This window comes from Oryza glaberrima, chromosome 4 (genome assembly GCF_000147395.1).
Source record: "Oryza glaberrima chromosome 4, OglaRS2, whole genome shotgun sequence".
Classification (NCBI taxonomy): domain Eukaryota; kingdom Viridiplantae; phylum Streptophyta; class Magnoliopsida; order Poales; family Poaceae; genus Oryza; species Oryza glaberrima.
The window spans coordinates 28,524,971-28,539,952 of NC_068329.1; the positions used below are offsets into that span (position 1 = coordinate 28,524,971).

The following is a 14,982-nucleotide window of genomic DNA, read 5'->3' on the forward strand; positions in this document are numbered from 1 at the left end:
TGATGGACACAGACGGGTTGGTCGCCGTCAGTTGTAGTAGATCCGACGGGATTGTCCGCGGCGGCGGCGACCGAGGTGACGGCCGGCGGCTGCGAAGCGAGGTCAGGGAAGCGGAGGAGATGGAGGACGAGCCGCCGGAGAGCAGACCGCCGGCGGCGAGGGATTCGGCGGTTTCGGCCCATGAGAAGAGGCAGGAATAGGGTACCGATCCAATCTTGACCGTCCAAACTAGGCCCGAATAACTAGCTTATACGGGCCCTTTCTTCAACTTGGGTCCAAACAAATCGGCCCGTACCCACGAGTGGGCCGATGCAGCAGGAATGGGTTTGTTCAAGTTTAGATTACAGTCAGTCAATGGACAAATGGCATACTTCCTCCGTTTCACAATGTAAGTCATTCTAGCATTTTCCGCTATTTAAATTCATTAGTATCAATATGAATGTGGAAAATGCTAGAATGATTTACATTGTGAAATGGAGGGAGTAGAAGATAAGATGGAACTATACTGATGTTTTCTATCCATTCCATTTTGAGCTAACCCTTAACAAAAAGGGATCGGTAGTTTAGAGGAGGAAGTTGGGAGTTTCATTTTTATTTATCGTCCCTTGTTTGGTAGTAGAGATGTGAATCATACAAAGTTTGAGTGGGAATTAAAGTTCAAGTGATGACATACAATTAAGATTTATCTTGACACACTGAATCCCCTCCAAATTAACTGTCACTAAACACATATTGAAAATGTGAGATTTTGCTCTCAAACTCTCCTTCCTAATTCATTCTAAAACTCCCACACGCACCATCCAAACAATTTCCTCCAACCAAACGCACCCTTAATAAGATGATTGCATTTCACTGACATAACTAGGATCTACAATAGATGTCAGGACAATTGTCCGTCGTCCATTTGGCAACGGATACAAAATTTGTTGATAATGGATTATATTCGTTTCAAAAGCAGAAGCAATGAATCACCATTCCTACAATAACGCATAGCTGCAGAAAATGCCGAAATTTACAGACAAGGATAAAACAAATATAAACATTCATCTCCCCTCCAAGGCTGTAATGCTCACGCCATTCACGGAATTTTCCATATTCTCTCTTGCATATTCAGTTGCGCGTTTTTTGTGCACAAAAAATATAGGTTGCTTTGGTTGAGGTAGCGGTGCAGTATTGTTCTCTAACATGAACACAACAGATGACATCAGCGGCCTATCATCTGGATGGTCCTGAATGCACAAGAGCGCTATGTGGATACATCTCAAAACTTCATGGAGTGGACAACTCTCCACAACGCTCGAGTCCACCAAATCCCTTGCATTTCCATCTTTCCATAAGCTCCAAGACTACACCAACAGAATATAAGAATCAGTTACGAAAGTATGCATCGTTTGAGCTGAAGAAATTAAGCATTCTGCTGCTCTTACATAAGCTATAAGGTTTGGGAAGCCCATTATGAGATGGGGTGAGCTGATCCTGAAGCCACTTATGATCTCCAAAAGTAGAATACCAAAGCTATATATGTCAGACTTGACAGAAAAGACTCCTTCCATTGCATATTCAGGAGACATGTACCCACTGTTTGTTAAGCGGTGAGGAATGCACCGTTTGAATCAGTAAACATGTAAATTTGATCACATTAAGCATTAGATAATTCATGCATCACTTACTATGTCCCAACAACACGGGTGGTGTTTGCTTGTTGCTGGTTTCCACCAAAGATCCGTGCCATGCCAAAATCTGATATTTTGGGACTCATTTCAGCGTCCAGCAAGATATTGCCTGCTTTGAGATCTCTATGAATAATTGTTAATCTTGAATCTTGGTGGAGATAAAGAAGCCCTCTTGCTACCCCTTTAATTATTTTGAACCGGTTTGGCCAATCAAGCACTGTTTTTCTTGTAGCATCTCCCAATATTAACATGAAAAAAGTGTATCGTCAGCCATCATTCAGTATATATTTTTACTAATTCACTAATCATTTAATATAAGGCCGGAAATCAGAACATACCAAAAAGGAAGGCATCCAAGCTTTTGTTCGGCAAGTATTCATAGATCAGTAACTTTTCATCTTCATGAATGCAGCAACCAACAAGTTTAACTAGATTTCTGTGCTGCAATCTTGCAATAAGGACGACTTCATTCCTAAACTCCTCTATTCCTTGCCCAGAACCCTTACTGAGCCTTTTAACAGCTACTTCCTTGCCACCTTCCAGAATTCCCTATGTGAGCAACCAAATGTTCAATTAAACAAGTAAAAGCCAAATATTAACTGGAAATGTCAAGCTATGACATTAAAAAAAAAAGAAATATCAAGATATATCTTCTCCTTACCTTGTAAACTTTGCCAAAACCTCCTTTTCCAAGCATATTATAACTGGAGAAATTGTTTGTTGCAATTACGACCTCTTCAAACCCAATGAATGGAAAATCCACATCTTCAGCCCCAAGTTCATTTGAGGCACTCAAGTATTGTACCATAATTTTGTTCTGGATTTCCTTGCTTCGCTGTTTGCCTAACAAGAACAGTATTATATAGAAATTGTTTTACTAACAAAACTACATGGACTGCATTTTGAGAAGTGATGTGAGTGTTGTTGTACCCCTTGATTTGCATATCCACACAAGGCATATGCATGTGAGGATCAGTAGGCTAGCCACAACTGGAAGGACAATCTTCACTACATCAGTCTCCTTCTTGACTGCTGCAGAAATATAGTCCATACAAGAGAATAGGACTTTCAGGTTCTCTTCATAAGCTGCTTGCAAGTGCATGGACTAGATGCACTTTACTATTAGTAATGTTTCATTTTAACCATATTTGATGCTACTACAGACTTCAGATGAATTGTGAATTTTACAGGCAGATTTAGTGTGTCTGCAAACATCAGAGGAAGTGGTAAATTGGCAAATCTTTACACATCGGGCAATAGAGTATTGGGTCCCATAGTAGCAGAAGTGGCACGCCAAAAGATAGGCCACAAGTTGCTAATGCAGCAGGATACCAATTTGAGTCCTGTCAATGGTACATGAACTGGACTGACCAAGAAATGCATCGGCTAGAAAAAACAAATTACTGAAATCGGTGTCAACTGAACAATTGGTCGTAATATACTAGGCTATGTTTCGTGACCACCATTATCTTTCCTAATATAACTTCCTCAACTAAAGAGTAAGAGCAACAAGTGCCTAATTCAGCAAGGTGCCCATTCAGTATGAAATGGATTAGAAAGCATAGATCAGAAAGAATGCTTTATAAAACAGTTTAGAAAGCTCTGGGTCAAGTTAAAAAGCATAAAAAAAATGCGTAATCAAATTAATTAATACTTAACAGTGCATAAGTGGAGTAAGTATGGGCATTAATCACAATGTAGAGGCATATGATGGGCAGGGAATGATAAAAAGTACCAGTTGGGCTCGGAAGCCGGAGGTACAGATTCTCACCACCACCAGTGACCTTTGCCAGGTCTAGAAGCTCCCCCATCCAAACCAAGCACCTCGATGTGTCACCCATCATGCTGGCAGTGCTCAGGTTCGCGTAAGCATATGCTGTGCAAGAGCAGTTGTGCCTGCACTCTTCCATGCACTCATCAAGGCTTCTGTTCCTGATGTACAAGAACTTGTCAGGTGTTTTCATGCCAGGCAAGGTCAAGAAACTATCTCCATAGCTACATTTCATCTGCTCCTTTCTCACACATCCTCTTGAAATGCTAAGACCATCAGGCTTGAATCCATCAAGGCACTTGCATGTTGGGAATGCCTCCGCAGCATCACAATAACCAAATGGTCCACAGGAGGCATATCTTTCGCAAGTATAAGAGGGATTGCTGAATAACACAGACCATGCAAACAAGTTGCTGTTCCAGATCAGCATCTTTATTGTTCCTGTGTAGTCGAGCATCAAGCGCATGCTAGGAGAGTCATCAGAAACAGAGTACATCATGTATATCTCATTCCCTTTGTTGATGATTGTCTGGTATGTCACAGAGCTGGTATTACTCTGGAACATAGCAGAGACCAACGCACCATTCCATGCCCCACTACGCCAGTATGGACTTGTTCCATTCCAAACCAAAACCTGGAAATCCGAGTTGGGGTCACCACTGAGGGAAAAGTTGCCGGTTGATGGATCATCAGGGCCCTTCCAAGAAACAATGCGCTGAGCAACCTGGCCATTGTATTTCAGCAAGAGCTTCATGCCAGGGAGGATGGTATCAGTCAAATGATCAAAGCTCTGCCACAAGATTGTGTGGTTAGGAGATCGAAGGACCAAATTACCAGAATTAAGAAGAACTACCGTGGCTCCAGAACCTCCAGTGGTGATGTTGTTCCTTGCTTCCCAAAGAGTGTGGCCTCCCGATTCAGACAACACAAGGTCAGAACTATTGGAGATGAAGAGCATGGCAGAAGAAGGGGCAGTGATTGGGTTGTCACGGTTGGCAACCCACACCACGGTGCGATTGGGAATCTTGTGGTACCATATGCCAACATATAAGGTAGCATTTGATTTTGTTGGGGAGAAGAAACCAAGAGCAAAGACACCACCATCCGAGATTAGCATGTCACCAGGGTGGAGTGGCTTTGCAGGTGTTAGCTGATCATCTGATTTGCACAAAGAAATCAAGAACACGAGGACGAAAACGGTAGCGAAAGCCGTGCCCATTAGGCCTTCTATTCTGTGTAAGGTTGAGTAAGCATGGAAGCAATTCTTCCCTCCAATTGTAGGAAGCTCTTATCAGCGAGGACACGCAATTGGTAGGAACTATGAACAACAAGCCAAACAAGGGTCGGTCCCATCCAGCTGAACATAGTTGACAAATGATTTGGCCATCCAGCAAATCGTCTGCCCAACTTGAGCCAGCAACTAGATACTGCCGTCTGAGTGAAGGATCCTAGAATTTCATTACTAGGGACAGTAAGTCAAATACATCGGTACATCTCCATCCAGAAATACAAGTCGAAAGTTCATCGAACATGTGTGAGTATGACGGTAAAAAGGGGGGAATATTGAGAAACTGGCTGGCTCACCAAGTCACCATCGGTTTTAGCTCGCGGCGAAGGCGACTGAAGCGGGACCTTAGGTCTCCGGGGAATCTCGCCGTAGACGGCCGGCGGCTGTGAAGGGAGGCCCCTGGCGGCGGTGGTAGGAGTAGGGCACCGTCGAAGGGGACATGACGCGAGTCCCCCGACGAGGCCCCGGTCGTGGCCGTCGGCGAGGGAGGTTGAAGCGGAGGGACAAGGAGGCACCGGCGGGCGGGCATGGTGGGCAGGCTGTGCGCGCGGCGGCGCGCCGCCGGCTGCACAGGTTGCCGGACCGAGAGGCTTCGCCGGCTCGCCGCCGAAGGATTCGGCCCACGGACATGAATTGGATCGTAAACCATTGCTTCCGAATCAATCTGGGCTTGCCCATGTCCATACTGGGCTGCAAAGTTCATCGTGGCCGTTTCCTCACCATGCGGCCCAGTAAATCGGCCCGTCACATCCACCCCACTTCGCTTTCGTCAGAGATCGCCGCCGTCGCCGCCGCCGCCGCTGGATGGAACCGGATCTGCCTGCGCGTGCTCGATAGCTTGCAAGACCGATCAGTTGGCGAATCCTGAATGCCGCAGCCGCGCAGCCGCCTCGGCTGCTTCCCGTCGGGCGGCGCTCCCATGGAAGGATGGGGATTGGTTCCGTTAACGCAGATGGTGCGTATTTCTTCAGGCCTTAGATCCATGAGAGTTCCAGTGCGCCATTGATTAATAGGGTTTATCCAGATCTCCACTGTGGAATGTGGATTGTGATTGAGAGTATTGCTTCCTGGTTGGTGGTGGTGTGCAGGTTTCGCCTTGGCCTGGGGCTTTCCATGAATAAGGCGGCGCCGGCGTGCTTTGCTGCTTTGGACAACGCAGCAGCGGATGCCCTTCAAAGTTCAAACTCGTCACTGTAAGCAGACTGCTTCTTTCCTATGCAATGCTATCAAATGATAGGATTTGGCCAAACGATTTGCATTTATTAGTCTGCAAATTTCAGAGCAAGCCAAGGCTGCAGTAGCAGAAATAGTTAAGTTTCTGAAATATGGATGTATGGAAGCATTCCTTTTATGCAACCAAGCAACAAAGAAAATGCTGGTTACAATGTATTGCTCAGAACATTTTCTGTGTATAAATTTGAATTGCTAATGTATAAGTATACAACTACAAGCTACAGAAGTTTATAGACTAAACAGGGAATGGTGTAATAAACATTTAACGTCCCTCTAGTGCTGTGATACTCACGTTATTTACAGATCTTTCCTTGTTTTCTCTAGTGTCTTTAGTTCCATAGACCATAGCTGTCAAATAAGCAGGCTCCTTTGGGGTAGGAAGAGCAGCTGTCTCGTTCTCTAACATGAACACAATGGATGACATGAGTGGCCTGGCAGTTGGGTCATCTTGAACACATGAAAGTGCTATTTGAATACATCGTAAAAATTCGTGAAGTAGACAACTCTCCCGAATTGATGAGTCCACCAAATCCATTGCATTTCCATCTTTCCATAAACTCCACGCCTGAACCAAGATATACAAGAAAGTTGTGGTCAATTTATTTTGCAGTGTTTTACTGATTAAAATGTTGAGGATTGCAGTCCACTTACGAAGGTTATAAGATTTTGGAAATCCATTATGAGATGGGGCGAACTGATCTTTAAGCCACTTACAAGCTCCAACAGTAGCACCCCAAAACTGTAGGTGTCAGACTTGACAGAAAAGGAGCCTTCCAAAGCATATTCAGGAGACATGTAACCGCTGTTTAGATCATTCCAAAAACAATGTAATGTGCAGTTTGAATTAGTTATAATGAAAACATATATCATTAGGTGGTCTACAGGTTACTTACTATGTCCCAACTACTCTGGTAGTATTTTCTTGTTGCTTATTTCCTTCAAATATCCTTGCCATCCCAAAATCTGATATTTTGGGACTCATATTTGTGTCCAACAAGATGTTGCTTGCTTTGAGATCCCTGTGAATTATCGTTAACCTTGAATCTTGGTGCAAATAAAGAAGCCTTCTCGCTATACCTTTGATTATCATGAACCGGGTCGTCCAATCGAGAACTGATTTTCTTTTAGCATCTTCCAAGATTAATGTGAAACAAAGTTAATTATCATTAACCATGAATATCCTCAAGAATGTTTAGCAGCTGCATATTGCAAGTAGCTGTTATCTCTTGCTTTACCTCTTGACTCGCATTTACAGAGTACAACGCATGAGCATGCTGTCAGTATCAGCAGGCATGCTATAGCTGGGAGTACAATCTTTACAATGTTCTTGTTGTTTACTGCAGAATGACATTTATCGTCATGTTCATGGAGAATGTGGGGCAATTGCTAGAGAAAACATCATGAGACGGCGCATACCTGCAGGAGAGCCGGCGAGTCGAAGGTACAGGTTCTCACCAACGGCACCGGCTTTCTCCGAGTCGAGAAGCTCCCCCATCCATACCAAGCACCTTGAGGGGTCACCCGTCGTGAGGATAGTTCTCAAGTTGGCATAAGCGTATGCCGTGCACGAGCAGTTGCGGTCGCACTCATCGGCACACTCCTCAAAGGTTCTGTTCCTGATGTACAAGAACTTGTCCGGCACCTTCATCCCTGGTAAGGTGAAGAAATGGTCTTGGCCACCGCATCTCAGCTCCTCCTTTCTTCGGCATCCTCTGGAAGAGTTGAGGCTAAATCCATCGGCCGGCTCGAAGCCATCAAGGCACTTGCACTCCTGGAAGCTGCCGGTGATGTCGCAGTAGCCGAACGGCCCGCAGGCGCCGTAGTGGAGACAGCCATGGCCTGGTCGCTCGAATGGGCTCGTCCAAGTCGATGATACGTTGTTCCATGCCCGGAAGCTCACGTTCCCGGTGTAGTCCAGCTTCCAGTGTGTCAAAATGCCATCAGCTGCGTTGTATATCGCGTAGATCTCCTCGCCATTGTCAACGATCTGGGACCATATGTACCTGGTGAGGCCGGTGGCCGTCGCGCCGTTCCAGACACCGCTGCGCCACGACGGGCTCGCCCCATGCCAGATGACGATCTGGAGCCCCCACTGGTCAGGGTCACCGCTGAGGGAGAACTCGCAGGTGGACGGGTCGCGACGACCCCTCCAAGCAACTACGCGCACCGCCTCATGGTTCTTGTAGTTCGTCCATAGCTTGAAGCCAGGGAGGCCAGGGAGGATCGTGTCCGTGGGGTGATCGGGCAACCGGAGCACGAAGTTGCCCGTGTTCTGCAGCACCGCGGTGGCTCCACCACCTCCGATGGTGACCGTGTTCGCCGTGGTCCAGATAGTGCGGCCCTTGGAGTCGGATAGCACAAGCCCGGAGGTGTTGGTAACAGCCAGCCTCGCCGTATGGGTGGTGATTGGGTTGTCGCGGTTGGCGACCCAGACATAGGTGCGCTCCGGGATGTTGTTGTACCATATGCCAAGGTAGAGCAGGCTTGGGGTTGAGTTGGTGGTGGTCAGGGAGAAGAAGCCGAGAGCAAAGACGCCGCCATCCGAGATGAGCTTGTCGCCGCCGGGGAAGATGAGTGGCTTTGCCGGTGTTAGGCGGTCATCGGATTGGCAGAAACTAATCAAGAACATGAAGATGACTACATGCAGTCTGGTCATATTCTCTTGTAAATTCCTTGGAAAGCACTACAATCCTACATAGAGACGATAGAACAGAGTTGTGAGATTATTGGGCCAACCTTCTTGTCGGCAGTATAGAGTAACTAGTGCAGCTAGCTAGCCTATATGTAAGAGTACTTCGTAATTGTTATATTTCCCAGGCCCTGAAATAACGCAATAGATATTCTGTATTCCTGTGTTGAGAGTGAGAAAATTGGGATTATACTATCGTAAAAGAGTGGTTTCGCTGGAATGCTATCCCTTCAAACTGATTCATTAAAATGCTATTCTAAACTGAAGGTGTTCCCCAAAATACTATTTTCGTTTTTTTAGGTAAATAGAAATGTTTTTTCTCAATTATAACTTTTTCCCAGACCAAAATACCCCTGATGTGGGCCCACCTGTCATACTCCCTCTACTCTCTCCTCCTCTTCATCTCTCTCGAGGGAGCGCCGGTGGTTGGAGGCGAGCAGTGGCCGACAGCGCCGTTGAAGCTCGGTGTCGGCCTGTACGACAGCGCCGGCGACTCGCCGCCGGCGTACGACGGTGCGGTGCTCGGCGGCTGCGATGGCGCGCGGAGGCGCCGCTGCTCGTGGTACAGCACCTGCACCACCGTCTGCACCGGCCACATAAGCATTTAGTGGAGTGATTAACGAAGGATTTAGCCATTTTTTAGTGATCGATGTGAATGGCAGCTTCTAACCTTCAAGTAGATGTCGATGGCGTGGTACATGCCGTCCTCGTTGAACCTGGCGTGCTCCGGGATGAGCTCGGCGAGGGCGGTGAACTAGTCAATGGACAGGTTCTCGTCGGAGGCGATCTCGGCGAGGTAGCTCTCCATGAGCCTGCCGACTGGGCGACGTCGTTGTGCGGCGGCGACACCGCCGAGCTGAAGTCGTCGTCGGTGGTGCAGTCCAGCCGTGGCGGCGCCGCCGCCGCGTCGCACTCATGGTCGAGGTAGCCGGCCAGGATCCTCTGCACGGCGTCAATGTCGTAGGCCGTTGTGGCGGCGGCGTCGGGCGAGGAGGACGGGATGAGGAGGTCGTCGAGCACGGGCTAGCCGAGCTGCGCCGCCATCAGCTTCTCGAGGTCGAGCCGGCACGCCAGCGACGGCGACGCGGCGCCGGCCACTGCTCGCCTCCCGCCACCGGCGCTCCCTCGATAGAGGGGAGGGGGAGAAGGAGAGAGTGGAGAGTATGACATGTGGGCCCGTAGCAGGGGTATTTTGGTCCAGAAAAAAGTTAAAATTAAGGAAAAACATTTCTATTTACCCAAAAGAGCGAAAATAGCACTTTGGTGAACACCTCCAGTTTAAGATAACATTTTAGTGAATTAGTTTGAAGAGATAGTATTCCAGCGAAACCACTCTTTTACGATAGTATAATCCCAATTTCCTCGTTGAGAGTGGCCAGATGATCAGAACGACACGCTAGTAGTTGTACGTCACCGTTAAGATTGAAGACCCGATTTATTGCTCAATGACTTTTATTTTCAGTGCTTGATGAAGCAAGTCAGCACGCACAGGGCATTTGCTAGTCTTCAGGAGAACCACTTGCAACGGCAGTACGGCAGGCAAGCTATTTTACCAGCACAACTAATCACAGATTTACAGGCAAGTGTTTTGCTGTGCATCTCCACAAATATTTCCCGGTGATTCTTCCCAGCGTCCTGACTTCCGAGCCAGTGATGAGAGTGAGACGGTGGAGGTGCTTCACCGGGCAGCGGCGGAGAGGCATTGGCATGGGCCGCGGCGAGGGAATACCAGAACAAATTCGGCCCACCAGTCCGCGACCGGAACTGTGAGATTCGTGGGCCGTGAAAGTGCTCGTGATGGGCTATTGGGCCTAGGTCGATTGATCTGTGGACGAAGACGAACGTGCTTCGGTTACTTCGCCGGCGGAGTGGTGGTTGGCGGCGGTGGGGGGCGGTGAGCCGGCGACGGTCGGCACCGCACGTCGAAGCGCCCGGCGTCCGCGGTCTGCCGCTCCCGGTGGAGCTCGGCGAGGTTGCGGAGGCGTTGCAGCCTAGGAGAGGAAGCGCTCGGTTGAGGCGGTGGACGGCGGAGTAGCGGCGGCCGTCGGGGCAGGTGCCGGCGCCACCGCCACCGCAGCCGGCTTAGGCGGAAGAGACGGCGGGCCTAACCTGCTACTGTCCCGTCCCCTTACGCGGTCACAAGCCATTGACGCCAAGCTGGTTCCCCTTGGCCCTTGCCACTTCCACGCCGGCAGCAACATCCCTGCTACTTGAGGCCAGGTACAGCTTCTTCTTTTTTTTTTAGAGGTAAATGGATAGAAATCCGGCCTCTATGGAATGGAAATCATGGCCAGGCATTGCTAATTTGGATATCTATTTCAATACCAACCATAGTCTTTGGTTATTGTCTTCTATTAAAAGCCGGCTTATGACCTTTTGGCTAAAACAAATGGTTTAATTGGTTTTAAAAAATGCCATTATAATTTGTGTATTTGTAAACATGTCACATTCTTTTAGGTTTATGATTAACTGCAGATAAAAGCAACCACATGTGGAATAGAAATACAGTGTTTGCAAATTTGTAAGCAATACCTTGTCTGCAATGTAACATTTTTTATATATAAATACCAATCAATAAGATTAATATTCACAAGCATTCTTCACCACGCAGCAAACTCCACTGTTTTCCATTAAAGATTTAAAGTCATATATCACATCACTGAAATTCATTATCATAAGCATTAAATTGTAAAAACATAGAATTATCTATGCTGAAATCACGTATAGTAAAGCTTGACCTCTTAGTCTAGCGTCCCTCCAGTGTTGTGGTACTCATTGTATTCACAGAGTACACACTTTCTTCTGTCGCTTCTTGTGTTCCGTGGTTCTTCATTTCAAAATACACAGGCTGCTTTGGTGCAGGAAGCAGCGTGCTTTCATTTTCTAACATAAAAACAACAGATGACATCGATGGTCTATCATTCGGATGATCTTGAACACACAAGAGCCCAACGTGAATACACCTGAAAGCTTCATGAAGTGGATAACTGTCAACAAAAAACTTGTCCAACAATTCTGTTGCATTTCCATCTTTCCATAATCTCCATGCCTGTAGAATGAAGTTCTGACCAAAGTTACTAATGCCTGTTGCTCCAAAATACTGCTGACTGCTAAAGTTTAATTTGGTATCAAAATTATCGGCATTTTAGAGTACTTACATAGGCTGTAAGGCTGAAAAAGTTTGGTGTGAGTTTAGATGAACTGATTTTCAGGCCACTGACAATCTCCAAAAGAAGAACACCAAAGCTGTATGTATCTGACTTGACCGAGAAGGCACCACCCAACACATATTCAGGAGACATGTAACCACTGTATAAACCATTTCATTAGCAATGAATGCACAATCGTTGGCAAGGATTAATTCACAGTTTGAATTTAACTAGTCAATAAAACCTAGAGTGTTGAAAACTATCTAGTGGGCTAATTACTAGTTATTACTTACTATGTTCCAACAACTCGAGTGGTGTTTGCTTGCTGCTGATTACCATGAAAAATCCTTGCAATACCAAAGTCTGATATTTTGGGGTTCATTTCTGTGTCCAACAAGATGTTGCTTGCTTTGAGATCTCTATGAATTATTGTCAGTCTTGAATCTTGGTGAAGATAAAGAAGCCCTTTTGCTATCCCTTTGATTATTTTGAACCTTGTTGGCCAATCAAGCACATATTTTCTTGTAGCATCTTTCAACAAGATCAGTATGTACAAAATCTAATGTTAGTCATCATAAATATATTTTAGTCAATGTAAGAACCTTTTTGCAATGGGATAGAAAGTCATAACACACCAAAAAGGAAGGCGTCCAAGCTTTTGTTAGGCAAGTATTCATAGATCAGTAACTTCTCATCTTCATGAATGCAGCAACCAAGAAGTCTAACTAGGTTCCTGTGCTGCAGTTTTGCAATTAGAACCACTTCATTCCTAAACTCTTCAATGCCTTGTCCAGAACCCTCATTAAGCCTTTTGACAGCAACTTCCGTGCCTCCCTCCAATATTCCCTTCATGTTGTCATCAATATAAATAGGGAAACGCTGGGGCAGTAATATTTTATATAGTTTCAAAACGTGTTACGATGTAGATAAATTTAGTACTCTTTCTTACCTTGTAAACTTTGCCAAAGCCTCCCCTTCCAAGTAGATTGGACTCACAGAAATTATCTGTTGCAGCCACAATATCTCCAAAGCTAATAAATGGAAATTTCACATTTTCACCTCCAAGTTCATTGGAGGTGCCCGGATATTCTAGCATCAGTCTCTTTTGGATTTCCTTGTTTTGTTTCCCTGATAAAGTTCAACACATGAGATTTTTACAATATACTTAAGAAGGTACCATCTGGAGGCACTATACAATTTTAGTGTAAATTCCCGGTATCTCTATAGTGTCGAGGCACCAGTGCTATCTCAAGAACCGTAAGTCATTGTCAATGCATTTATCTTTCAAATTACGAAGTAGCTTTACATTTGGAAGACAAGGCCTTATATCATCTACCTCTGTGCTTGCATATCCAGGTAAGGACTATGCATGTGAGTAGCAGCATGCATACTGTTATTGGAACAACAATCTTCAGTAACCTGTTTTTCTTTCCAACTGCAGAAATGTACACCTCAGATGTTAGTGTTATGGCATGGAGCATAACTTGGAAAATTAAGTGTTCATATAACTACATTTTTTTATAGGAACTCTCATATAATATCATGAGCATTGCCACTATCTGAAAACGAGGCGACAGTGTGATATTTTGCTTACCAGGAGGCTCAGCAAGGCGGAGGTACAGGTTCTCACCAAGGCTGGCCTTCTTCTCTGAGTCGACAAGCTCCCCTATCCAAACCAAGCATCTTGACGGGTCAGCCATGGTGCTGCCACTGCTCAAGTTGGCGTAAGCATATGCCTTGCAAGAGCAGTTGCTGCTGCACTCGGCCGCGCACTGGTCGAAGCTCCTGTTCCGGATCTGCAAGAACTTGTCGGGGACCTTCATGTCAGGCAATGACACGAAGCGGTGACCGCCCTCTCCGCATCTCAGCTCTTCCTTTCTCCGGCATCCTGATTGCGAGATGCTGGGATCTACAGGCTCGAACCCATCGAGGCACCGGCACGCCGGGACGGCCCCCGTGAAGTCGCAGTAGCCAAACGGGCCGCACGAGCCGTAGATCTCGCAGCTGCCAGCGGCGGGGCGCTGGAAGATCAACATCCATGACGACGAGCTGTTGTCCCAGCTCAGGAACATCATCGTGCCCGTGCTGTCAAGCGTGAGGCGTGTGTACATGGAGCTGTCAGAGACAGTGTATGAGTAGTAGAGCTCGTTCCCTGAGTCGATGAGTGTTTGATACATGAATAAGCTGCTGTTACTCGGATACTGGGCGCCGGACACCGTCACGCTGGTTCTGACGCCGTTACGGCAGTATGGCTTGGTCCCGTTCCAGGTCATGCCCTGGAGGTCCGAGCTGGGGTCGAGGCTGAAGGAGAAATCTCCAGTGGATGGGTCATCATGGCTCCTCCATGCAGTGAGGCGTCCGACGATCTCGGACTTGTAGCTCATCAAGAACATCATGCCTGCGAGGATGGTATCAGTCGGGTGATCGAAGCTTTGCCATATGTCGGTGCCGTTTGGCGACCGGAGAACGAAGTTCCCCGTGTCGAGCAGCACGGCGGAGGCTCCGGTGATGCTGATCTTGGTTGTCCAAAGAATGTGGCCTTGGGAGTCCGACAGCACCATGCCTGAGCTGTTGGTGATGGCAAGGGTCGCTGACGAAGGGGTGGTGATTGGGTTGTCGCGGTTGGCGACCCACACAACGGTGCGCTGGGGGATGTTGTGGAACCAGACTCCAACATAGAGGCTATTGCTGAAGTTGGCCGGGGAGAAGAAGCCGAGGGCAAAGATGCCGCCCTTGGAGATGAGCATCTCGCTGGGAAAGATTGGCTTTCCCAGTGTCAGCTGGTCATCGGTTTTGCATAGAGGAATCGAGAGCAGCAGGAGGAACATGAGAAAATAGACCATATTGCCTGTTAGACTTTCTGCTTCGTTTGCTTGTCATGGGTCAAGTTATATCTTTCATTCATAATGCAGATATGGACTGGTGTAGTTGGAGTTCAATTCCCTTGCTGTCACCTCATCTGAAGATCAGGAGAAATGTGAGATGGCTAAGTCCTGATTCAGACTCATGGACAGAGACAGTAAAGGACCCTGTCTGAATTCTGATGACCAGGTCACCTGGTCATGATACTCCAAGTCGTATGACAATGCTGCACGAAAACGAAAGAATGCTGCTGCCATGGACTTTGGAGTGATAGGCTAGTGCAGGCAAAAGCGAAACCTCACGTGTGTTCCATGGCT

The 14,982-nt window shown here is 46.9% G+C and overlaps 2 protein-coding genes and 1 long non-coding RNA gene across 9 annotated transcripts; 1 reads left to right on the forward strand and 2 right to left on the reverse strand.

The window, feature by feature from the left end:
- Window positions 1-636: 636 nt before the first annotated feature.
- On the reverse strand, window positions 637-14,910 carry LOC127771219 (G-type lectin S-receptor-like serine/threonine-protein kinase B120). Of its 7 annotated transcripts, none has more exons than XM_052297077.1 (8): window positions 4,298-4,905; window positions 3,409-4,192; window positions 2,604-2,705; window positions 2,335-2,516; window positions 2,012-2,222; window positions 1,671-1,908; window positions 1,428-1,578; window positions 703-1,346 (listed from the first exon to the last, which is right to left on the reverse strand). In XM_052297077.1, exons 1-8 carry the CDS (start codon window positions 4,661-4,663, stop codon window positions 1,044-1,046), a joined length of 2,337 nt encoding a protein of 778 aa, XP_052153037.1. In that variant the 5' UTR covers window positions 4,664-4,905; the 3' UTR covers window positions 703-1,043. The 7 variants fall into 7 exon arrangements, with proteins under 7 accessions (XP_052153034.1, XP_052153037.1, XP_052153036.1 ...); XM_052297072.1 differs by adding an exon at window positions 5,029-5,169 and having other exon boundaries at window positions 704-1,346; window positions 3,409-4,906; XM_052297071.1 differs by adding an exon at window positions 5,029-5,136 and having other exon boundaries at window positions 704-1,346; window positions 3,409-4,892.
- On the forward strand, window positions 5,493-7,488 carry LOC127771223 (uncharacterized). Its single transcript, XR_008017113.1, has 3 exons — window positions 5,493-5,687; window positions 5,821-5,925; window positions 7,309-7,488. It is a non-coding gene; the product is annotated as an uncharacterized LOC127771223 (long non-coding RNA).
- Window positions 6,074-8,621, reverse strand: LOC127771222 (G-type lectin S-receptor-like serine/threonine-protein kinase B120). The gene is made up of 5 exons (XM_052297079.1): window positions 7,382-8,621; window positions 7,201-7,302; window positions 6,859-7,096; window positions 6,617-6,767; window positions 6,074-6,530 (listed from the first exon to the last, which is right to left on the reverse strand). Exons 1-5 carry the CDS (start codon window positions 8,619-8,621, stop codon window positions 6,228-6,230), a joined length of 2,034 nt encoding a protein of 677 aa, XP_052153039.1. The 3' UTR covers window positions 6,074-6,227.
- Window positions 14,911-14,982: the final 72 nt, after the last annotated feature.

What these genes read in the sequence shown, in the direction of transcription:
- LOC127771219 (XM_052297072.1), bottom strand. Translation starts at nt 4,663, where the DNA reads ATGGGCACGGCTTTCGCTACCGTTTTCGTCCTCGTGTTCTTGATTTCT. An exon ending in GTGGATATGCAAATCAAGGG is followed by an intron (nt 2,517 to 2,603) that starts GTACAACAACAC and finishes TGTTCTTGTTAG; the next exon opens with GCAAACAGCGAAGCAAGGAA. An exon ending in TCCCAAACCTTATAGCTTAT is followed by an intron (nt 1,347 to 1,427) that starts GTAAGAGCAGCA and finishes CTGTTGGTGTAG; the next exon opens with TCTTGGAGCTTATGGAAAGA.
- LOC127771222 (XM_052297079.1), bottom strand. Translation starts at nt 8,621, where the DNA reads ATGACCAGACTGCATGTAGTCATCTTCATGTTCTTGATTAGTTTCTGC. An exon ending in ACCAGAGTAGTTGGGACATA is followed by an intron (nt 6,768 to 6,858) that starts GTAAGTAACCTG and finishes TGATCTAAACAG; the next exon opens with CGGTTACATGTCTCCTGAAT. An exon ending in TCCAAAATCTTATAACCTTC is followed by an intron (nt 6,531 to 6,616) that starts GTAAGTGGACTG and finishes ATCTTGGTTCAG; the next exon opens with GCGTGGAGTTTATGGAAAGA.